At 36.5% G+C, this 24,969-nt stretch overlaps 3 protein-coding genes across 5 annotated transcripts in view; 1 reads left to right on the top strand and 2 right to left on the bottom strand.

Moving 5' to 3' along the window:
- psmb3 (proteasome 20S subunit beta 3) overlaps positions 1 to 24,969 on the bottom strand; it is a 213,178-nt gene that overhangs the window by 183,831 nt on the left and 4,378 nt on the right. The window lies entirely within an intron of this gene.
- On the top strand, positions 775 to 10,188 carry ccdc80l1 (coiled-coil domain containing 80 like 1). 3 transcript variants are annotated; one of them, XM_049479890.1, is made up of 8 exons: positions 775 to 1,865; positions 1,926 to 3,466; positions 4,482 to 4,638; positions 4,746 to 4,882; positions 5,989 to 6,140; positions 6,766 to 6,869; positions 8,368 to 8,451; positions 9,395 to 10,188. In XM_049479890.1, the coding sequence occupies exons 1-8, from the start codon at positions 1,409 to 1,411 to the stop codon at positions 9,691 to 9,693; spliced, it is 2,931 nt and encodes a 976-aa protein (XP_049335847.1). In that variant the 5' UTR covers positions 775 to 1,408; the 3' UTR covers positions 9,694 to 10,188. The 3 variants fall into 3 exon arrangements, with proteins under 3 accessions (XP_049335847.1, XP_049335846.1, XP_022530783.2); XM_049479889.1 differs by having other exon boundaries at positions 775 to 1,985; positions 2,016 to 3,466; XM_022675062.2 differs by having other exon boundaries at positions 775 to 3,466.
- On the bottom strand, positions 17,385 to 24,383 carry slc19a2 (solute carrier family 19 member 2). The gene is made up of 6 exons (XM_007258459.4): positions 24,110 to 24,383; positions 21,160 to 21,735; positions 20,273 to 20,507; positions 19,631 to 19,823; positions 18,725 to 18,866; positions 17,385 to 18,637 (listed from the first exon to the last, which is right to left on the bottom strand). Exons 1-6 carry the CDS (start codon positions 24,236 to 24,238, stop codon positions 18,449 to 18,451), a joined length of 1,464 nt encoding a protein of 487 aa, XP_007258521.3. The 5' UTR covers positions 24,239 to 24,383; the 3' UTR covers positions 17,385 to 18,448.

Below are 24,969 nucleotides of genomic sequence, written 5' to 3'. Positions count from 1 at the left end.
CTTTCTCATTTTCTGTAAATAAATGCTCTAAATGAGAATATTTTTATTTGGAATTTGGGAGAAATGTTGTCTGTAGTTTCTAGAATAAAACAACAATGCTCATTTTACTCAAACATAAACCTATAAATAGCAAAATCAAAGAAACTGATTCAAAAACGTTCTTTTATATACATTTTATTGAAGTTTTTTCAAAACATTTTACATTTTAAAATACATACAAAATTTACAGTCATGTTTCTCCACTACTTAATTTTGGTTACATACATTAAAATTAACATGTTACATTTAATTAAACATTTCACATGCGAAGTTCAAACTTTTAAAATAAAACAGAAATATTATAAACATCTTTATTGCAATATATATAGATATATTGCAAAGTCTCTACTACTTTTTATTTTTTACATCAACAAGAGCTTGTTTAAAAACCCATTGACCTAAAATAGCGCCAATAGTTATCCATTGCGATGTTTTTAATTAAACATATCCATAACCACGCAAGATCTATTAGAGATTTTGACAGGTTCCCTTTAAAAAATCTAAATTTTATTACTTTTAACATTTTTTAACAACTTTTATTACTTTTTAACACTAAAACATATTTTTAGATAGATTTATCTGTTTATTTATCTATCTATAGATATGTCTAGTCTCGCGCATGCCTACCAACACGGCGGGGCGGGGCCACGGTGTCTTCCAGCCAATCCTGATCAGTCTGGGCGGTTCTCCGGAGAACGGGTGTGAAGTGAAATGAGGTGCGCTGTGAGATCTGCGGTTTCAGCTGGAGCTCCTCGGATCTCCACTCGTTCCTGTAACGCGTGGACCTACAGGGCGCTGAGAACCGATGGAGGCGATGGTCCCGCTCAGAGCAGCGAGGTTTCTCTACAGCTTCAGCTGAAGAACACGGAGAACAGGCGGACACAGGGCTGAACTGACTCTACAGGGCTGAGCTGGTGAGTTTCTGCTGCTTTTCATGCAGTGAAACGAGCAGAAAGCTGAGAGAGAAGACGAGAAAACCAAGTGAACGCGAGTTTGGAGACTCTGTGTACAGTTTGAGGGACTTTGTTAGATCCGAGAGCGAGGAGAACAAGGGAGAAACTGTTCTCACACCGGTGTGTCTGAGTGGGAGAAGCTTTGTGCAGTGGAGTGGACACCTAGGTGATGTTTGTTTAACTCTAATTGACATTTCTGGATGTTTTTGGGACTTTGTCATACCATTCCAGTGTTGGGAAGAAAGTGTGGACTGCTTGTTTTTTAGAATTTTTTTCCTGTGAAAGTCTGTAATGTCTGTAAAGTTGGATCTAATTGACTTTTAAAACAGGCACGCAACTAAACCCTTTCCAATGTCCTAATTTTTAAATTCATCAGTGGATTGGTAGTTACTCTATACCTCCATAACTGTGCTGCAATGAAGCAACTCGAGGTACATGTGTATGTTTTGTGTCTTCTGGTCTGGACAGCACAAGCATCAGGTTACAAGTCCTCTTCTTCTGTGGACCCATACTTCAGGAAATCACGCAACCATGAAGAATCCATGTCGAACAGCCTCGTCAGCAGAGCTGGAGCCGTCTCAGAGAACCAGGCAGGACTTATTCTTCTTCAAGCAGATCAAGCTACAGATTCTTCCAGATCTCCAGCAAGACGAGTCTTAAAGGGACGAAGACCTGGACCAGCCCGGAGACCTGTTAACGTCCCTGCTCCGGACACACCGACAAGTCCTCAACAACAAAGTTCAAAGGGACAAAGTCCACAGCAACAAAGTCCACAAGGACAAGGTCCACAGCAACAAAGTCCTAAGCGACAAGGTACACAACGACAAATTCCACAGCATCAAAGTCCACAAGGACAAAGTCCACAAGGACAAGGTACACAGATACGAAGTCCTCAGCAACAAAGTCCACAGCGACAAAGTCCACAAGGACAAGGTCCACAGATACGAAGTCCTCAGCAACAAAGTCCACAGCAACCAAGTCCACAAGGACAAGGTCCACAGCAATCAAGTCCACAGGGACAAGGTCCACAGCGACAAAGTCCACAAGGACAAGGTCAACAGGTGCCTTCATTCCGTCTACCCAACGGCACCAGCTCTATAAGTGTCCTGGCTGGTTTTGCGGGTCGAAACCGAGTACTGGTCATTTCAGCCCCCCACGAATCAGACGGCTACTACAGGCTGATGATGACCTTGCTCAAGCCCAATGTGTACTGTGAGATGGCAGAGCGACACATGCAGCAGATTGTCATGTTCCACGAGAAGAGTGAAATGGGTGGCAAAGTGAGACGCGTCAACACCCAGGGTTCTGTTACAGAGGAGCCACTCGACCCGGACCTGGTGCCCAAGCTCATGAGCTTCCTGAAGCTGGAAGAAGGAAAGTTTGCGATGGTGCTGCTGAGGAAAACCTTGCAAGTCGAGGAGAGATACCCGTACCCGGTGCGACTGGAGGCCGTGTACGAGGCAATCGACCAGGCGCCCATGCGGAGGATGGAAAAAGCCAGGCAGAAAGGTTTTGTGGAGAAATGCAGGGCAGCAGGTATGGAGGGACAGGTGGTGCAGACTGTTGGGACCAAGACAGGAGGTTCCAAACCCCAAGCTCCAAGATTACAGGACAGTGAGAACAGTCCGAGACAGGCAGGGGCCGTCAGGACTACCACGACCACGACCACCACCACCAGCAAACCTACAACAAAACCAACAACCACAACCATTGCTACTACCAAACTTGTGACTACAACATTAATGACTACAACCCAGCCAACCACAACTACTACCACAACTACTGCTACAACTACAACTACTGCCTCAACTACTCTACCCACTATCCTACCCTCAACAACCACCACTACCTCCACCACTCTGCCGACCACAGCAGAGCCTACAGAACCCAACCCAAGATCTCACCGCCTCAAAGGCCCGCTAAGTACCTCAGAACTCACCAACCGACCAAAGGATCACAGTAACGCAGTAACCAACCCCTCCATTACCTCCGAATTTATCCCCCAGCACAGAGACAAACACAAAGAACACACAGATAAGGTTCCACCCGTCGCCTCGCCACCTCAGGCCCGCAGACGGAAGCCCATCAGGGACAAACTCCCCAAACCAAAAAATGTCGAACGAGAACAAACCAGTGACCACGCAGCAGAGCGGGAGTCAGAAAACCCCACCAAACCAACCGAGGAAAGTCTCCTCACCACTAAAGTAGCTAAAACTCCACCTGCCAAACCTGAGAAGAAGAAAAAAACTGAGAAACCTGAGAAACCCGTAAGGAAAAACAACCCAGAAAATAAAGAGAAAGCATCAAAAGCCTCCAAGGAGCCAGAGGCTAATCCTCAAAACAGAAACGCAGCGAAAAAAACGAGCAGCTTCGAGGAGAAAGACTCCATTGGCAAGTCCACAGAAAAAACGCCCGACCCCAAGAGGTCACTAGAGACGTTTCTGAGTTATTTTGAGAAGAGAAGACGTCTTCTTGTGAGTAACTGAGAGCGGACCACATGTAGAGAGTGTGTGTGTATGTGTATAATATGCATCATTTTTAAGCAGGTTTTTTAAAGAGTGGCCTTGAATTTACAGTACAAACAGTCTGAGTTAAGGTCATTTAAACAAGAAGAGAAATTTTACCAGTGTTTTTAAATGGATACAGCAAACATAAATTTAGATTTTGACTTTTTATAACAAGCTGATCATTTCAATCAGGTGTTTTAGAGCAAGGAAGCACTGCTTCATCATGATTCATCCAACAAAAGTGGTTTAACTGCACAAAGCAAAGAATAAAAAAATAACTGTTTGTGTAGGTTTACAACAAGAATGTAAGAATATAGTAAGAATATAAACAGCCATATTTACTTCTTTAGATATTCTAGACCATATACATGTTTTTATTTATGATCCGCTTGTACGCCTCGCTGTATTGGACATACATATGCCATATAAAATCATATTAAAAAAGAGAAAAAAGTAAGTAACTACGTAAGTGAGTATGTATGGTATGGTATGGAAAGGTGTAAAACACCTACCTAAATTAGGTTTGTTGCCTGAGGGCAATACCATGGGGTGCCATAGGGTTGTATTGTATTGTATTAGTATAATTAGTATAATTGTAAGAAGATTTAGGCCTAAAAAGAAGTCTTTCAAAATAAATTTCTGCCAGAGAGGAACTGTACACTGAAATGCCTAAAATCATGGGATAGAAAAATGTAAATTGATCTTGAAGTAGTGTTACCAGGGTGCTCATGGCAAGACAATGTGAATTACCAAAAATCTCCAAAAGGCCAGCTTTCCAGGAAAAGGAAAAAAATGTCTCCTTTTCATTCTTCTTATCACTGCTGCAAAGAAATCAGATTCAATAGATATGTCTCAACAAGTACATTTTTTGTAAATGTTTGTTAAATCGTTATACATCGTAATACATTTCTCCCTGCCATTAAGATAAAGCTCTAAAATCTGTGAATAAAAATCTGTATTTTTTATTTTATTTTATTTGCAGGTAATAACTGCTCCCAATGAGCAGAATCGCATGTACAGTCAGCAGAGAGATGAGTACCTGGAGCAGGTGTGTGACATGGCCCTGCGCAAGATCTCCATCATCACTGTTTTCGGGCCCCTTGGAAATGGAACCATGAAAATAGAGCATTACCAGATGGGTAAAGGGTGGATTTATCAACTTCTCATCTGTTTGGTGTCAGTTTTTGGACGGTTTACCAGAATCAAGTGGTCTTGTGTTGTGTTTTGTTTGTTTTGCGGTTCATAGAGCAGGACAAGCCCGTGCGAGGCCTGCCAGACAGTGAACTCATCAACCAGGAACTCATCACTGACTTCAGGAAGGAGCTCGGCCTGGTTTACAATGACTTCTACATGGTGCTGACTGACTTCGACATGAAAGTGAAGGTTTGTTTCATTTTTTCCGTGCATGGAAAAAGAGGAAAAACACTCTGGGAAAGACAAAGTAGATTCAAGTAGATCAAGACCATACAGATCAAATGACCTGTGAAAAGAAGTATACTTAAATTATGCTGAAATAGGTCTGTACTTACAGTTATATTATTTTGGAACCATTAATATGTACTTAATTACTAAAACATTTACACTAAATTTATACTAAGTATACTAGTCATATGTTAATTTAGCCACTATTTAATATAATTTAAGTATATTTGTGTGAACTGTCCCAATGAACATTAAAAACATATTAAAAGTTTGATTAAAACATAGATTTAACGTCACATTCATTTTGAGGAAATGTACAAAAGCACGATATCTCATTGCTGCAAGCATCAGTTATTTTATGTACACTAAAGTAACTAAAGTACATTTTTTTTTCAAAGTATAATTTTAACACAAAAGTTCATCATCACAGTTTTAATTTGTCAACACAAAATTAGTACTTTTTCAAAGTGTACTGAAATACTGATTAAGCTGGTAAAAATAAAAAAATTAAATGTCAAAAAAAAAAGTATACTTTAATTATTCCACATATAGTTTAAGTACACTATTATTATTATATTTAAATACACAACTTTTTCACAAGGGGCTAGATGTGCAGGAAAGTATTAATATATACACATTTTACATGTTTTGCAGTATTTTATAGATTCTCAAAAACACAGTACTTTTGATGTTTTTATTTTTATTTATTTTTTTATATATACAAAGATACACCTGATCAATAAATCAACTTATGAAATAATAAGCTCATTAATAATCAGCTCTGTCAGAGACAGAAGGGATGACTGGACCAGGACTGAGAAACACTAATATAAAAGTTGTTGGACTCTGATGCTGTTGACTGTAATTTAGCTGTTGTAGCTAAAATGTGAAAGTGAAAAGTACTTTAATTTTTTTTTAAATTAACAATTTGCTCAGAGAATCCCAGTAAAATGAGAAATAAAATAGAAAAAAGGACAGTAGAGACATTAGAGAAAATGACCGACTTATTATCCCTGCCTGCATTGATGTGAGGTTCATTCATAAGTTAATTTTTGGTTCTTTTACAGCAAGAGTATGAAGTTCCCATCATCATGAAGGCGGTGTTCGACTACATCGACACCTTTTCATCACGCCTCAAAGAGATGGAGATTCAGAGGAAGCTCGGAATTGCTTGCAAGAAAGAGGACAAATCCAGATCTCTAGAGAATTTCCTCTCCAGGTTTCAGATCTAATTCTCTTTTCTTTCTTTATTAATCGCAGCCTGAGAAGCAAATAAATGAATAATAATCGAGTAGACAAAAAAAGCTCCCTGTAATGAACATCAGTCAGTAACAGATGCTGTAAATACTGTATATCTCTTATAACATTTATTTACCTAAACATTATAAATCTATTAAAGAAAAAGCTCACACACTGCCCAGAGGTTATTTTAGGAGATTCTAGGCTTCTTAGATATTTCTAAAGAGTACGATCTAATCTAAGAAGGAAATGCAAATATTAACATCATTTATATTATTTGCCTTGGGGGCTTTTATTATGAAACCAAAAATGGCTGATTTGGTTTCATAATATGAAATGATTGTATAAGAATTCATTTTCATCTTCTTTGTGTACCTTGTTGTTTTTGTCTTCTTCTTAGTCTTTTTCTTCTTCGTCTTCGTTTTCTTCTTTTTTGTCTTCTTCTTTGTTCTTTTTTTGTATTAAACTGAACAGGTATTTGAAAGACAAGCATCAAATAGTATTTCTCGACTGTTGCCATTATGATTTAATGCATATATAATGTATGTTATTTGACTATTTAAGACTATTTCCTGTTTTTATAATGACCGTATTTGTTTCTCTAGGTTTCGCTGGAGGCGGAGACTACTTGTAATCTCCACCCCTGACCCTGAGGAGTGGGCCTATCAGCAGCAGCTTTACGCCATGACCAGTCAGGCCTGCAATCTGGGTGAGATTATTTAAATAAAGTTTACATCTTTCTCTGTGGAAAACACAGTACTGAATTCTTACAACTAAAAACCAGGTAACATAAAGCTTAAAATAAGATACAAACCTCTACAATATAACAACTGTGCTTAAATTTGCTTAAAAGTACATTTTATGGAAATACAGAGAAAGTATATCAGTATTCTTTTTTTTAATTTTTACATACTTTTAATGCCTTTAAGTACACATTTTTTTTTTTTTTTTTTTTACAAAAGCGGGCATAAAGCCCATTGAATCCCTGTCATTAATAAACCAGTGGCTTTTTTAAATAAACTTTGCTGTAAAATGTATAGACAAAAGACAAAAAAACATTAATAAGACATGTCATAAATCAATGGGGTAGTAAATCCTTCAGCATGAATAAAGTTTTAACTATAAAGTCTTGTTTTAGTCTTGTTGTAGGAAAAGCTCTGTGTGTGCTGCTTTATTTACTGAATTTCTTCTAATTTCAAACAGAAACTCATCTGAACATGAGCTCGACTTTAATAGCACGGCCCATGTTTCATGGTACTAATGAAATAAAGATGAAGAGAGTATTAAAGATGTCCTTCTTCTTTTTTTATCGTATTTGTCTTCTTTGTCGGTTTCCTCGTCTTCTTTTTCATCTTGTTCACCGTCGTCTTCTTTTTTTGTCTTCATCTTTGTCCTCTTCTTCAACTTATTTTTCGTCTTCTTTGTCATCTTTTTCTTCTTCTCCTTCTTTGTCTTCTTGTTCTTTGCCCTCTTCGTTGTCTCTTTCTTTTTTGTCTTGAATTTTTTCATCTTTTTCTTCGTCTTCTTTTTCATCTTCTTTGACTCCTTTATTATCTTCATCATCTTCTTCTTATTTTTCTTCTTCTTCTTTTATCTTCTTCTTTTAAGTCGTCTTCTTCTTCATCTTATTCTTTGTCAGCTTCTTAGTCAGCTTCTTCTTTGTTGTTTTTTCATCTTCTGCATCGTCGTTTTCTTCTTGGTCATCTTTTTCTTTCTTTGTCTTCTTTGTCTTTTTCTTCATCTTCTTTATCTTCTTCTTCTTTGTCCTCATCTTCTTCTTCTTCTTCCTCTTCGTCTCTGAGGGAGTGTGTGTAAGTGATGGTAGTAATGAAATAAAGATGGAGAGAGTATTGGGACTCTCGGCTGGCTCTGGTGGTGGGGGTGCATTCCTCATTCTTGCCTGTGTTCTTCGTGGTCCAGTAGGATCTGTGAGTTGAGTACAGCAGTGATCCAGTAGAGACCACTTCCTCTCCGGTGCTCGACAGCTTGACTGATGCCCTCGTAACTTCTAGAGCCGCTTCCAAAAAAAACAACGGACATCTTTGATTGAGATTATCCATGTGCTGTGGAGGCGGAGAACCCTGACGGAACATGTTCCTGTAGTCTGAGTTCAGCGTTGGGGGGGGGAGTGATCTTCATGCTGTGTTTTATTACTGATGTTTGAGCTCTATCAGTAACTGACTGGTGTTTCTCATCTCCTGCTGCAGGTCTGCGTCACATGTCTGTGCTGAAACTGGTGGGGAAGACCATAGACGAAATGGGAGGAGTCTTGGAGCTCTACCCAATCAATGGTAAGGCTGGTGCTTGAATAAGTATCTCCTTATTCATTACTCTGTAGATAGAAGTAACTCAACCTTTTTGTTCTTCAAGTATAAGTGTAAAAGTACTGGATTCAAAACTACTTTAAATATAAAAGTAAATGTAGTGTACCTAAAGTGCACCAACCACCTACCCAAAACACTTTTTTTCTGAAAGCCATAATGACTATAATAATGTTAAAATATTAAAATGTTAATGTTGATAATATAATTTGGGATTTTGCACTAGGCTGTTCTCTATTGTTTCAGCTGTATATATGCCCCATTGTAAATGAATGTATTGTAGTAGAATGTAAATATATTAAAGAAGCTTAGTTGGACGGATCGTCTTCATACTAGACTACATACGTCTGCTATGTTCTTGATGGAGTGTGGGCCTGATGAGTAAAATGAACATTGTTGTTTTATTCTATAAACTACGGACAACATTTCTCATAAATTGCGAATAAAAATATTCTCATTTAGAGCATTTATTTACAGAAAATGAGAAATGACTGAAATAAAAAAAAAAGATACAGAGCTTTCAGTCCTCAAATAATGCAAAGAAAACAAGTTCATATTCATAAAGTTTTAAGAGTTCAGAAATAATCAATATGTGGTGGAATAACCCTGGTTGGTTTTTAATCACAGGGTTTTTTTCATGCATCTTGGCATCATGTTCTCCTCCACCAGTCTTACACACTGCTTTTGGATAACTTTATGCTGCTTTACTCCTGGTGCAAAAATCAATTCAAGCAGTTCAGTTTGGTGGTTTGATGGCTTGTGATCATCCATCTTCCTCTTGATTATATTCCAGAGGTTTTCAATTTGGTAAAATCAAAGAAACTCATAATTTTTAAGTGGTCTCTTATTATATTTATTGGTTATATTATATTATATTACTTACTTAACCCACCTTTCCTTCTTCCCGCCAAAGGAAGTGCAACCATGGACCGGGAGGACCTTTCTGCTACGCTGGTGCGAGACATCAGGAACTACTTCCAGGTCAGTCCAGAGTATTTCTCCATGCTGCTGGTGGGGAAAGATGGCAACGTCAAGTCCTGGTACCCGTCGCCCATGTGGTCCATGTCCATCATCTACGACCTGATCGACTCCATGCAGCTCCGCCGGCAGGAGATGGCCATCCAGCTCTCCCTCGGGATGCGCTGCCCGGAGGAGGACCACGGCCACCATGATGGATATCACGAGGGCTATCCTCACGGCTACGGTTACTGAGAGGTTGAGCTGTGGTTATTGGTTCAAACGAATTCTTACCAAAGACAGCACTAAATATAATATTAATAATAATAATAATGTTTTGCTGTAAGTGTGTGTTGTTTTGTTAGTTTGTTTTGTTACTTTCTTCTTCTTTTTCTGCTCGTTTTTGTATTACATGAATCATGCTAGTACCTCTCTTTTATGGAAACGTTGACAGTATTTTCCTGATATTTTTGTGTTTTTTGAAAGTATTACACTACATACGGGTTTTTTCTCTTATTTAAATTTTTAGAATAAACCATTTCTAAAACATTAATCTTACTTTTTTTAGTTAGTTTGAGTTGTGGACTGTATTTAATGTGTATGTGTTTTTATACCAGATTTCGTAGTTCTGCTGCCCTCTAGTAGTTGTGGGATCGAACTACAATTAGCAGTATTTTTCCATAACTGAACTGTGCTGATTTTAAAGGGACAGTATGGAAAATGCAAATAATAAAACAGTGTTTACATTTACTTTGACTTATTTATTTGATTGCAGTATGAATCAAAGATATTTCATGTTTAATATGCATTCATTCCTGCATTTGAGATCTGCAACACATCACAAAAAAGATGAGATGGAGGCAATTTAGAGCTTGTAAAGAGGTGTAAAATAACTCATTACTAGTTTTGGCAACACAAAGTACAGCTTTAGACAGGATACAATGTGCTGCATGCATTGAGATGTGTTTTAAAAGAATCAACATTTAAGCTTTTATTTTCAGATATATACATCTAAATATGATTCACGTTACAGAACCCACCCATTTTTCTTAAGTATTGAAACCGATTAAATTAAAGAAAATTCAAGTGAATAAGACCGAATATTTAGTTGCAAATCATTTGCTGTCATAACTGCATCAAATCTGTGACCCACTGACATCACTAAACTTCTGCATTCTTCTTTTGTGATGTTTTTTCAAGGAGTGGTTTTTGGGTCATTTTCTTGCCGCATGATGAAGGATCTGGTTTCATCTTTTTTAACTGTTTCTGTAGACTCGAGAGATCATTGTACATCAATGCAGATTTTAATCAGCCAATCCAAGAAGAACCCTTGCAAGCCCGAGCCATGACACTACCTCCACTGTGTTTCACAGATGAGCTGGTATATACAGCTCTGGAAAAAAAAAGTGACCACTTAAAAATGAAGAGTTTCTTTGATTTTACCAAACTGAAAACCTCTGGAATATAATCAAGAGGAAGATGGATGATCACAAACCATCAAACCACCAAACTGAACTACTTGAATTTTTGCACCAGGAGTAAAGCAGCATAAAGTTATCCAAAAGCAGTGTGTAAGACTGGTGGAGGAGGAGAACATGATGCCAAGATGCATTAAAAAAAAACTGTGATTAAAAACCAACCAGGGTTATTCCACCAAATATTGATTAAACTCTTAAAACTTTATGAATATAAACTTGTTGTTTTCTTTGCATTATTTGAAGTCTGAAAGCTCTGCATCTTTTTTGTTATTTCAGCCATTTCTCATTTTCTGTAAATAAATGCTCTAAATTAGAATATTTTTATTTGGAATTTGGGAGAAATGTTGTCTGTAGTTTATAGAATAAAACAACAATGTTCATTTTACTCAAACATAAACCTATAAATAGCAAAATCAGAGAAACTGATTCAGAAACTGATCTCTTAATTTCTTCCAGAGCTGTATGTTAATCTTTTCCATCACATTGGTAAATGTTAATATTTGTACCATGAGTCTATATTCAGTCTTAGTCACCTCATTAATAGTGATTTTCAACTTGTGGTAAAGCCTCTGTACTTTTGTTCATGAAGTCTCCTGTGAACAGTAGATTATGAAACCTTCACTCCTTGCTTTTTCTCGATCTATCAGTTTGACATCTTTTACCTAGTACAAGCTGAAGCTAAGCTTTTACTTTAGCGAGCTAGCTGATTTTAGCTGTGCAACCATCCTGCGTTTCCTTCATTATGGTTGCGCATTGCGTTAGTTCAGCTATTCAGCCTGGTTAGCTTAGCTAGTTATACTAGCTAATACTAGCATAACGAACTGGTATTGTTAACTGAAGCTTTTCATAAAAATTGACAACAATTAACATTAAATACACAAAAAAACAATTGATATTATCCAACATACACGGGATAAATCAACTCCAGCATGTACAAGATTAAAAATAAGCAATAAATGTAATTAAATGACGCTAGCTAGTTAGCTAGTTAACTCACCTGAGGCGCAGATTCAGCAGATGGCAGTTGGTCCTCGCGCTGAGTTTGAACTTCTCCCGCTCCTGTGCCGCTCCGCCGATCCGGCCCGGATCCGCAAAACGACGCTGAACTGCCACTGAACTCACATCTGGTATCTGACTCCATGCTGAAGTCGTATGGAAGGCGGGAAATGAGACGGACTGTAATGCGGATTTACCGTCAGTAAAACGGATCTGAACGTGAGTCAGAATCATAACCCATTGCTAACGCAATGCGCAACCATAATGAAGGAAACGCAGGATGGTTGCACAGCTAAAATCAGCAAGCTCGCTAAAAATCCAATGTTATATTTAACAGCAACTCCATGCGACATAACATACATTTTGCTTTGTCACATATATTCTTTATACAGATTACTGTAATTATGTGTAAAAACCTCGTTAGCTATGTAACTGGCTAGCTAGATACACAGGTAGGTTAGCTAAGAGGTTAGCTAACGTAAGCTAACGTTGGTTAGCTGTTGTCAATAGTCAAACTAAAGAAATAAAATAAATCGTTATCTAATTATTTCACTATTTGAGAACGTAACTAGCCATTCTCACATGAATGTTTACCCGTGAAGTGTAGTCACTGGTTCAAACCAACAGAGAGAAACTGATTCAGAACAGCGAACTGATTCTTAAAAGAGTTGACTCCGTTAAGCACAGTGGCAGGCTTAACCTGTCATGAATCAATGGGGAGGAATATTCTCTTTTACTGCAGATTCAGTCTCCCTGCTCTGTTTTTTTAAGCTGCTTAAGACACTAATGTTTAATATAAAATGTGTTGCGAAGCTTAAAAAAGTGTTTTCTAAAAAACGAAATTATACATTATAATCTTAAATTACACTATTGACACAGTTGTTTTAGCTATTATAAACCACACAGTTACAACAACACTAATGATAATGATGATAATGATAATAATAATAATTATTATTATTCTTGATGTTATTATTGACATTGTGTTGTTTATAATAAACACACGTGCTCATAATAAAACAATAGCACACGCTGGCACAAGTACATGCTGGCATTAGGGATGGATGGGATTAGGGGTCATGGAGTTCCTTTTAGGAAGGTTTGAGATTTATTATCATTATTAGAGGCTGATGATGGTCCACTGCGTGAATCAGAAAGCAGAAAAAAAATAAGTGTATCAATATGTAAAGGTCATTTAAAATAAACTAAACACTGCAGCTATCTGTAAATAACTACCTTTACATGTTTTGTGTTATGATTTACTTGACTGGACATCCCTGGGAAAAGATGTTGCCTTACCCCCTTTAACAGCCAGGCATTTTTGACAATTTTCTATCTGATATTACACGCCTAAATCTTAAAGATTTCTATTCAAGCATTATATATAAAGGTTTCATGTTTCACGATGAGAAACATTAGGTAGCGCTGCCAACTTAGCGACTTTGTCGCTACATATAGCGACATTTCAGACCCTCTGGCGACTTTTTTTGTAGCGACAAATCTAGCGAGTTTTTGTGGTGTTATTGGAGACTTTTGGCGACTCTCTATAGCTTTAAAAATAAAGAAAACTTCAGAAAAAAATTAAAATAAAAAAATAAAACAACAAACAAAAAAAAAAACTGAAAAAAAAAAAAAAAAAAAAACGTAGAATAAAAGTTCCGGCTAACTGCTGCTCTTATAATACGAAAAATAACTGATTTATGTAATTTACGTAAAAATGAAGTTATTTTAAAAAGTGACTGCCTATTTAAAAAGCAACAGAAGTTGTTCATTTGTTAGAGTTCATTTGTAAAATTTCTAACACATTTAAAGTGTTTTTTACTCACTTTTTTTTGTCTCCCACAATATTAATCCTTTACAGCTCCAAAAACATGTATTACGCAAATTATGCGATGACGTCATTGATGACAAGAGCCAATAGCTACTTTCCTTACTGAGGAGTTGGTAACAATAACAATTACTGAAAATCCTGAATGTGGGTTGTCCTGTAGGTTCAGTAGGTGTCTCTCTAAAGCCCTCTAAAATTTCTGAGTGTAAATAACTTTAATTTAATTTTACTGCAGAGAACAATGAATATATTATGATTATTTTTAACAGTATTTTATTAGTGTTGTGCTTATTCAAGTTTTAATCCCAGAGAAATCAGGAATAACAATCACACAACACAACAGTTAATATCAGACAGACATTTACAACACAATTAACAACAGATAATGAAATTAAAATCACTTTTAATAACACTTTTCTACACATTCAAGTTAACGTATTGACTTTACTAAAATATGAGATTAATCAGAAATGAAGGCAATCAGGTAACAAGTGCTGCTGGTATGTTTACTGATACTGTGAGATATTTCAAATATATAATATTACTATATTACTATGATATATATAATATATCACCCGTACCTTTAAACCTGAACCCAAAACCCTCAAATAGTTTTCAGTGCTGGATTTCTGTTCTCATTGGAAGTTAATATAACTGATCCTCATAATCCATCCAAATGTTTAATCCAGAACTGTAAACTGGGTTCAAGGTCCAGGATGTGAAGACCTCTGCTATAATTATACAGTTTACAGTATAATGTGCTTATTAGAATTTTGTTTTTACACAATTTTGTAATTAGAACTTAATAGAATTAAGTATAAATGATAAAAAAAAAATACATTTATTTGTTTATATGTTTGGCACATAACGATAGAGGTTCAGTACATCAGCATAAAGCACATTCTAGTGTTTTTGAACACTATTAAAGCCTTGGAATACATTGAAATTCACACTAAAATACATTCATGATAAGTGCTACATTTAGTTTTTAAAAGTAACACATTTTTAGACAGAATTTCAGTATTTCTGCATGATTTAGAAAATAAAATCCAGTCTGAAGCAGAACGTTTAAGCACCCTTGGCTTTTTATCTAATTGAATATATAAAACACTATACAGCTCTGGAAATAAAATGAAGAGAACACTTCAGTTTTTGAATCAGTTTCTCTGATTTTGCTATTTATAGGTTTATGTTTGAGTAAAATGAACATTGTTGTTTTATTCTATAAACTACAGACAACATTGCTCCCAAACTCCAAATGAAAATATTTTAGTCATTTAGAGCATTTATTTACAGAAAATGAGAAATGACTGAAATAACAAAAAAAAGATGCAGAGCTTTCAGACCTCAAATAATGCAAAGAAAACAAGTTCATATTCATAAAGTTTTAATAGTTCAGAAATCAATATTTGGTGGAATAACCCTGGTTGGTTTTTAATCACAGTTTTAATTTCATGCATCTTTGCATCATGTTCTCCTCCTCCACCAGTCTTACACACTGCTTTTGGATAACTTTATGCTGCTTTACTCCTGGTGCAAAAATTCAATTCAAGCAGTTCAGTTTGGTGGTTTGATGGTTTGTGATCATCCATCTTTCTCTTGATTATATTCCAGAGGTTTTTAATTTGGTAAAATTAAAGAAACTCATAATTTTTAAGTGCTCTCTTATTTTTTTCCAGAGCTGTATATAGTGAACATAATGCACAGTTTCACTCTGTTACTCACTGCTTTTCACAAGAATGTGGTCAGAGCGAACATTTCGAAATGCCATCCAACTATTGCAAAGTCTCACACTGTCCTTTTTACATTGTCTCAGACCTTGATCAGCAAATCAGCTCTGAGGCTTGTCAGTGGTTGTAATTAGGACCTTTACAATCGATTTTCCATGCTTTCTAAATTCTTATAAACCCAAAATGACTCCCAGAACCTGCAGCAAGGTTCAGCAATGGTTCAGTGCTATTAGTGCTAGAAGTTCGGCACAGTGAATTACTCTTCACGGAAGATATATAAGAAGAAAAACGTTATTTATGACAAAACGGTACTCCTTGGCCTCAATCAGTGAAGGAATGTTAAAAAAAAGGTGGAACTGTGAAGCATGGGGGTGGGTGCTGCAGCAGCATGGGCCCATTTAGCACCAGCTGAATGAATGCTAATATCAAACTATGGAAAATCTGAAGCTAAAATCTGTGGGAAAGCTGAAGCTAAAACACCTCGAAATCTACCACAGACTACTATAGATATTAATAATGGAAGATATGTGAATTAAGCAGACAAGAATTGAGGCTTATAAAGACTTTTAGGTGTTATAAAATGCCTATAAAGCAGTTATAAACTGTGATTTTTGTTCAAGGTCTTTGTTACTGACTTTGTTACTGTATGCATACTTTTTTAAGTCACACTGATTAATTAGAATTAGTTTTAGCTAGTTTGATTAGAAGTTTGTTTAGCTACACATGCTATATTTTTAATACTTATATGTAGTACATTAATTAAGGGTATATTAATTAAAAGTATGCTTAACAAATTGTCCCAATTAATTATTAATTGACACTAATTAAGATTTTAATTAATTATGAATGAATTAGTTAAATGATTAATAATTACAAATTGTTTAAAAAATAATGTCTCAATTTACAACATTGTAAGAATTTTTAAAATTTAGTAATGTTCAATAATAATTCTATTATTCTAATGTCAACAGGCCTGTCATAATAATTACATTATCAATTACATTATCGTACAGTAAATAGACATGACCTTGATAAAATAATGGTGGTTATAATATAATAAGTGTTAAAATTTATGTATATGAGATATTTTTTACCATTTAATAATGTAATACTACAGTCTTAAGTACTGTTATTTGTGACCCTTGTACTAAAGTGTTTTCTTTTTTAGGCTTTTGAAATATTTCTGCTGTTTAACTAAAGCTGTACCTGATGATTTTATATACGAGTGTTTGCGCTGTACCAGGATTTGTGCTAAATCTGTTTGAAAATAAGAAAAATAAATACCAAAAATATAATATACAAATAACACAAAAAAAATAAAAATAAAAAACATATGCGAAAAGGGGGAAAGGCCACATTCTTATGCAATAAGAGATCAGAACCTTCAGTAGGGGAGGTAGGGTTTCTTAATGTTGCAGCACTGCAACAGAGAAATGCTCATTATTTAGAGCCTTTAGAGTTTTTTTTAACAAAAAATAACAAATTAAAGCACTGTCTGCAATCCAAGACAGCTAAAGCAGGATTGTCATAACTAGGCGAACATGTAAGAAGGATAATATTTGTTCTGTTTGAGCCGAATGACCTATTTTTTAAAAAGAAAAATCCAGTATGAAATTAATATTTTAATACAAACTTGGGTTCAAGTGAAACATGATGGGGAGTACAATGCAACCCCTGCAAACAAATGGCTATTTTTTTTTATCACGTCACACTATCCCAAGTGAAGTTTCTCCAGCACTGTGGTTGGTGCAGCAGCATTAGCATTAGCCACTAACCGCAGCGCTATCGGGAACGTAAATGCCAAAACTAACTGCAAAGATATAATATACAACTAACACAAAAAAAAGAAAAATGTCTGACACAGGCTTACAATGCTAGTGATAGGGGCATAAAATTAGCATTGCAAAAAATGGCTTTCTTTTTTTTTTTTTTTGTCGGGCACAACACCTTAATAAGCTACCTGTGAACTTTTAAAGTTTTTAGTTCCTTGTTTTAAATGTTAAAAACTCCCAGAATTCTATTAGTGAAATGTGGAGCTACTTTGAGTTTCTGAACTGTGTAAAAATAGCCATTTCTTTGCATGGGCAACTCTATGCCCCATCACTCGCATTGTAAGACTGTTATTTGGGAGCATCGGCTAAAAGCTCTGTATTTGGGAAAGCTGGGGGAGAATGGAGGTGAGCGTTTCTTGTGGTACTCTTCATCACATTTCACTACAACCCAAGTCCATTTATTACACACCGGACTTTTCCTTTAAAGAAAAGTGATCTGAAAAGTAAGGAAAGGCAAGAGTATCACTAAAAACGAGAGCTGATTACACAACTCTTATTATAAAACAGGAAATGACTCACAATTTAACTGTAAACAAAATGTAAAGCAGTAATACATTTAAATCAACTCAAATGCTAAAATCTACATGATTTGATTTTGACCATAATATGATAATATGACCTTTAAAGCTTGATCTGTAAGCAAGTTCAAGTATCTATCATTATGAAACACTAATGTAATGTTCCTTTAGTGTGCTATTGCTGAAATATTACTTACAATCAAAAATAAATACCATCAGTGCCTTTAGTTTAAAACAATGACTGTAGAAAAACATGGAAAGCTTAGAAGCTTAGAGGTGAAGCCAATTCAAGTATAGCGCCCCCGCTGGCTGGTTGCAGTATGGTGTGTAGCTCCGCCCATCCTCGTGGGTTTCAAGCACAAAACACCACAGCTCTAAACTTCAGTATTCAGTATTACACCTCCATCAAAAACATTATTATTTTTCACCAGAAAAAATGATTAAAATATATTTTCAAAGCATTATTTTGTTATATTTAAGTTTTAAATATAGCAAAATAATATTTAAGCTACTTTAAGTTAATGTTAATGGTGTAAAAATAGTGATTTTTTTTGTTGCACTGGAAACTCTGGAAAATAAATTTGTGCGTATATATCTATACCACCACTGGGTGCAGGCACCCACCCAATCACGCCACTGAAACGTCTTTGCTGTGTTTGGACAGTGAACCGCCGCCACCAGCAGAGTTGGTATCGCTCTCGGCGCTCTCCGTCTGCACCTCAGCAACCCCCGGGCGACTGCGCGTAGCCCATTTATACACAGCGGCTATGAGGAAGATCACAGCAATCACTGCGAAGTAACTCGCGTAGATCAGAAACTGAGGAAGAAAACATATGATACAAATTAAAAACCTGCAAAAACATTTAAATTCTTAAAAATCTTAAACATTTTCCATCTATGTTACCTGTGTAAATATATCCAGGTTCAGGCCAGCCTGGTCCACTACGATGACAGTGAGCAGAGTCTGCAGCACCAGAGCAATAAACGTGTTCACACCAAACACTAATGCGTACCGGCTCATACTCAGATTGGTAGCAATCTGGTACCTGTAACGGAAGAATGCATGTATTATTATTATTGGTAGTAATTAATTATGAATAATCACAAGTCAAAATGCTCAACCTTCCTTTAAAAAAATAAAAATAAAAAAATCAAGCAAGTGTGTATAGTGGTACACTTTGCAATCTCTCTAGAGAAAACAGTATTAAAAACAAACAAACAAAAAAAGTTATTATAATATATCAGTATAATTTTGGTTCTTCTTATATAATAACTGCTTTGTCACTAAAAATATGTTTAAAATATGTTTAAATTAAATAAATGTTTTATTTGATTATTTGATTATTCAAAGGATTTTTTTTAGTAGAATACTCAATTGCTACTCGGTAATAACAATATAAAACCCTAAATCTGTTTTATTTATATATGTATATGTATGTATGCAAATATACATACACACACAGTACTGTGCAAAAGTTTTAGTCACCTAATCAAATTACAAATTACAACATCACATATGATTTAAACAGATGCAAATAAACATAAATACAGTAAAAAATTACCAGTAATTCTTCAAACCAGGCGCTGATTAATATGATGATAACTAGAAATAACGCTATTAGAAGATGTTTTTATTAAGTATAACAGGGTTGTAAAAGCTGGTCTGCTTTTTGTAAAATTGCTGTTTGTATTTATTATAATGCTGTAATAGTGATTTACTGAGATAATAAACACTTAAGAAGCTTTTCTTTACTTAAAATTCCCACAGGTGCCTAAAACGTATATATATATGAGGACTACAAACGCTTACGTTGCTATTGTGATGAGCAGCATATACGCTGCTCTGAAGATCACGTAGGAAGAGTAGCAGACCCAGATGTTCATGACTTTCACCATGAGGTACACAGCTACAGCCATGAGCACAGAGAAAACACAGAGCGCCAGCTCCCCCCACACAGCCCAGGACACTTTCACAAAACCCACCGCGAAAGCAGCCAGAGCACCTGAAACACAAACCAGCATTCACATATATGTATTACAATATTAAGACCACGCCCACACAGTTCTAAGAGACGTCTAAAAACTGCATAACAATGTATTCCTGGCCAGAAAAACCCAACTTATGAACAGTTTCTTCCCATACCTTTATATTTGGCCATTTTCTAACAATAAAAAAACTAATAGAAATATTTATTTATGTATTTCTGCTATGGTTAACAAGCCTAAGTCACTTTAAATATATTTTATTTTGTTTTGTTGCACTGTTTTTATTCCTATAAAGTGATTATATGAGCCTCATCCCAAGCATTTCACAGCATGCATGTCCTGACTTAATAAACTTAAAACTGGAAATGTGTTCACATATTTTACATGAAAGCAAAGTACTTTTCAGATAAGAGCATCTGCTAAATACTACATGTAAGCTAGAAGCTCCTCTATGAACTTTACTTACCAATCAAAGTAGATATGGTCTCAACATAACCGTTGTAGATCTCAAACTCCTGAGAAGGCCGATTCTTCTCCCACAGTACTTGCGCATAATTTATGACCTGGAAAAGCCCGCAGGTGGACAGAGCCCACCATACAGACCAGGCCAGGAGAGTGCGGTTGGAGTAACACTGCACAAAATCCACCCACAGAATTCTCAAGACTTCCCTAAATTTCGCACAGCACGTCTTCTTCTTCTTCTAAACCAGGGAAAGAAAAAAAACAATAAGTTTAACAATAAGAACATGCGTTTCTTTCATGACTCATTCATTCATTCATTCATTCATTCATTGTTAAGCTAATCTAGAAACTAAGGGTGTTTTTACACCTTCAGGTGCAGTGTGACTCTTGTTCAAGGGACTCTTGTTTATTATGTTTTAAGTACTGGAACTGTTTTCGGTACGAGCTCAGTCCTCGGAGGAATGTTTAGAAAATATACGTGGGTTAGTCTGTGGAAGGCACTGGTAAACAAGATAAGGTGGGTAAACACTTCAGAAATGAGTAGCGTTTTCGGATATCTTTATGTCTGTATGTAAAGATGTAAAATGGTGATTACTCCATTTTTTAAAGTTGCATCAAAACTGTAATTTTAATGAAGAGAATTAATCGTGAAAATCAGCCAGCACTAGTGTAGGGTATGCAGCGTAGGTTTGATGTAGAAGTATAAACTGGCCTTTATTAGTAAGCTTACTAAACTGCAGTGTGAAAGCGAAACTAAACAGATTAAATAATGTATATACAATGTATTAACAATTTAATAAAGACATTCAGACTTCTAGGTGTGAAAATGCCCTAAAACTGGTTGAACAGAGGAAATTTTGTGGTAGTAAATAGGAATAGGAAACTACTCACCATGGGAAGTTCAACTAGAGTAATTTGCACTTTGCACTCCGATTCCTCCGACTCCTCGATAAGCTCCCCGTCACCATCCGCAGGTAGCGCTGCCGCTGCTTCATCCTGAGGCGCGCTCTCCTTACGGTGGAAAAACAGGCTCTTACTGGGCATCGGCAGGAACCACGACGCCAGAAAGGCCACGCAGCAGGAGACCAGGGTGAAGATAAACAGGTACATGTAGGGAACTTTGGCCACAGAGACCATGAGCTGCCCGATGAAGTATCCCACTGCTGAACCCAGCAGAGTGATGCTGCGGCAGAAGCCCGTCACTCTCTGGTATCTGTCGGGCTCCACCACGCTGTAGATGTAGGAGTAGTATGCTATCTCTGTGGCCGTGGACACGCCAAAGAAGAACTCCAGGATCTGCATGGCCAGCACGCCCTGAGCTTTCACCAGCAGGACGTACGTCACTATGATGCTGGTGGCTTGAACGATGATCACGGGCTTGTAGCGGAGGTAGTCCGTGGCCAGGAACACAGGAAACAGTAGAACCAGATACGAGTAGGTCCATAGTGGGTAGACCTCACTCTGAACCTGTAAAATTACACAAAAAACACAGATTAGTTATTTAAAGATACATTAGATATCTGTATAAGGAGAGAGAGAGACAAGATATTGGAATTAGATCTAAAGTAAATTTCGGGATTATTTTCTCTGGTGAAAATGGTTAATTGCACCGAGCATGAGGAACAATCATTTTAAACAAGGAGGGGTGGGGGGTGGGGGTTTGGGGGTGGAGGGGGGTGTGATGCAGTCTCCTTTCAGAGTTGATGAATCTGATTCCAGGTTATGTTCAGTCAGAGAAAGAGAGAGTTAGAATCTTCCCTCTTTCGTTTTACTATGAGTAAATGAGCTACTGAGCTCTGAGTTTCCCCTTCTGAAGTCCCCACTGCTCCACCAGCCGCTCGCGTTCAGTAAAACTGAGCCGGATCCTCTTTTAGAGGCTGTACGTGTGACGTAAGTACGTAAAGATGTGTGACGTGGCCAGAAGAAGAACTCAGAAGAAGAATTAGCACAGATGGTTGTTCCAGCACACTGGTACCATTAAACACAATATTTTATCCATATTCTTCTCCACTTAGAAATGCTTCTGCTTTCAGTTTAGAAACTAATTAATACAGACTGCTGCTTTAACCTTAAAAGGTTAACCAATGGAAATTCTCTTACTCTCACACACACACACACACACACACAAAACATCTTGTGATACATATTTAAGTAATTATTATGGGATTAATCCATGTGAAGAGATTAGCTCTTACTGGAAGGATTTGGAAAGCTGAACTTCTTATCTAATCAACCAAGCTTTCCTTCATGGCCGTTTTTGTTTTATATTGAGCAGAAATATCAAGCTCAGACCTGAAAAAACACACCAAACAGATACTGAAACCAGACCAATGAGTAGACGGTAAGATTAAAAACTACTGAAAATTTAAATATTGCTTCAGTAAAAGTAGTCCCTCTAGACCTCTACTTGTGCTTTATCAAAAGGTGACTTGAGTAGAAGTTGAATTAATCTTTAAGCTTAAGTAACACACTTAAGTGAAAGTAATACTTTAGTATTCAAGTATTTTTGTACTTAAGTATTGCAAGTAGTTAATTGTAAAATGTAGCAATGAAGCACTGAAATTTAAAGTGCAGAACTGTGTTATTAGTGTAGTTTTTACAGAGGTAAAGGCAGAACAGGAACAGCGAGGTCTTCTCACAAGATTGATCGCTTGAGTACATATACAGTATTTTAGTACTTAAGTACAGTACTGAATCAGAATTACTTCACTACTCTACATCTCTGCCGTTTCCTCATCATGGGGTCTTTTGTACAGTAAGTACAGTAATTATTACACATGGCATTGCACATCTTGCTAGATGACTATTGCACATGTCCACAGTTGATGATGATGATGATGATACTGAAAGTGGTAATGATGATATATTGTGCAACTCTTGCATCAGCACACTCTTAACATCGCCCCCACTATCTCCTTTGCAAAATAACCTGAGCAGGAACTTTTTAATTCAGAGGCCACAGATTAACCACTGAGTCAGACTCTAATTTCTAATAAAAAGCCAGCTTTCTTATTCAGCTTCAGGTTTTTATCAGTCCTTTTTCTTCTGCTTTATTTACATTTTCATACTAACGCTACAGTTATTACTCTCTAGACAGACACAAATTGCTTATTTTATTCCATAGCAGCACAGACTTATGTGATAGTGATACCAAATTCCAAAACTGAATCAGATAAATTCAGTGAGCAACATAATGCTGCTTTATCCAATAGCTCCTCCATACACATACAGTACTGGAGTGCTGGCTAGGGTGCCCAAACGTTTGACTAATAGCTGCTTTATCCAATAGCTCCTCCATACACACACAGTACCTTAGCGTTGCCCCCATTAATTCCTATGGGGCCATTTCTTACAACAATAGTACGAAAATCGAATATCGTATCGTTTAATACATCATATTTTTGGAAAGAACGCAAAAAGTTCTATAGGTCCTTCGAATTTGGAGGTCATATCTCAAATATTGTGACATACACAGGCGTGCAAATTTCTTCCCATTCTCATTTTCAATGGGAAAAAAGCAGAAATTTACAGTGGCTTTAACAAAAACAACGCATGTTCGATCGGAAAGCTGTATACAGTACAAAAAACAGGTCGAATAATTATAAAATACAATAATAATAATACTATTACTACTATTCCTAATATTAGTAATAATAATAATAATATTAATAATAATAATAATAATATAATGATTAAGAAGATCAGTACTGTGATTGCCTACTGTAATCACACAATAATTACTCCAGTGAAGTATAGATAAAGTACATTTCTACGTAAATAAATAAATAAGGAAACTGTAGGGTATGTGTAGGGAAGTGCGCGTGCTAGTTGAGGTAGTTACCTGCGTCTCGGTGAGGTTTTTATCGGGTCCGATAAGGAAAGCTGTGAGGAAAGGTTCGCTGGGTCTGAGGTTACAGAAGAACCCGTAGATACACAGCAGTACAGTGGGGTACAGCCACGATTGTGCCATTATTATAAATTACGAGTTTTATTACTATAATTTCCGCGATCCCTCCGCTCTCTGAGCACTCATCTCCTCTACTGACCCTCTACAAGCGAGGAGCACACACGAGGCGCCTGCCTGTGACGTAGTGTCTCAAACAGCCAATCACCATACTCCATTCCTCAGCGCGCAACACCGTTGCCACGCCTACCAGTTGCGAAACGCTCGACTATGAAGCTGAATCGCAGGACCCGGATGTTTCATGATCGTTTATGAACCTCTGTGAGCATCTTTAGCCTGCGTGTGTGAAAGTCACTAGCCTTTATAATATTTACATTAAATAAAGTAAAAAACAAATAATGAAATAAAACAATACCATTTAAATATATAAATTATATTTTAAGCAAAATCTCACATTACCAAATGTAACATTCAAAACCTGAATCTGTACATCTTGTAAAAGATCACAAAATCGATTATCTTAAAAATGAATAAAATAATAAAAAGGTGTTGATACAGTGGATATATGCAGTTTATGAAGAGCTGTTAAAAATAATAACTCTTCACTTGGCCACAATATTGCTTAAATAAAAAAAACTTTATGCTGCTTTACTCCTGGTGCAAAAGTTCTACATTTAAGCAGTTCAGTTTCGTTTGATGGTTTGTGATCATCCATCTTCCTCTTGATTATATTCCAGAGGTTTTCAATTGGATCTCTTATTTTTTCAGAGCTGTATATGCATCTTTAGCAACAGCTC

The sequence above is a fragment of the Astyanax mexicanus genome, chromosome 5, assembly GCF_023375975.1.
Source record: "Astyanax mexicanus isolate ESR-SI-001 chromosome 5, AstMex3_surface, whole genome shotgun sequence".
Taxonomy (NCBI): Eukaryota; Metazoa; Chordata; class Actinopteri; order Characiformes; family Acestrorhamphidae; genus Astyanax; species Astyanax mexicanus.
This window is presented reverse-complemented; position numbering and strand designations above follow the sequence as displayed.

What these genes read in the sequence shown, in the direction of transcription:
- ccdc80l1 (XM_022675062.2), top strand. Translation starts at nt 1,409, where the DNA reads ATGAAGCAACTCGAGGTACATGTGTATGTTTTGTGTCTTCTGGTCTGG. An exon ending in CTAGAGAATTTCCTCTCCAG is followed by an intron (nt 6,141 to 6,765) that starts GTTTCAGATCTA and finishes TTGTTTCTCTAG; the next exon opens with GTTTCGCTGGAGGCGGAGAC. An exon ending in GGAGCTCTACCCAATCAATG is followed by an intron (nt 8,452 to 9,394) that starts GTAAGGCTGGTG and finishes TTCCCGCCAAAG; the next exon opens with GAAGTGCAACCATGGACCGG.
- slc19a2 (XM_007258459.4), bottom strand. Translation starts at nt 24,238, where the DNA reads ATGGCACAATCGTGGCTGTACCCCACTGTACTGCTGTGTATCTACGGG. An exon ending in AAAACCTCACCGAGACGCAG is followed by an intron (nt 21,736 to 24,109) that starts GTAACTACCTCA and finishes GTAATTTTACAG; the next exon opens with GTTCAGAGTGAGGTCTACCC. An exon ending in CTCTAGTTGAACTTCCCATG is followed by an intron (nt 20,508 to 21,159) that starts GTGAGTAGTTTC and finishes TCCCTGGTTTAG; the next exon opens with AAGAAGAAGAAGACGTGCTG.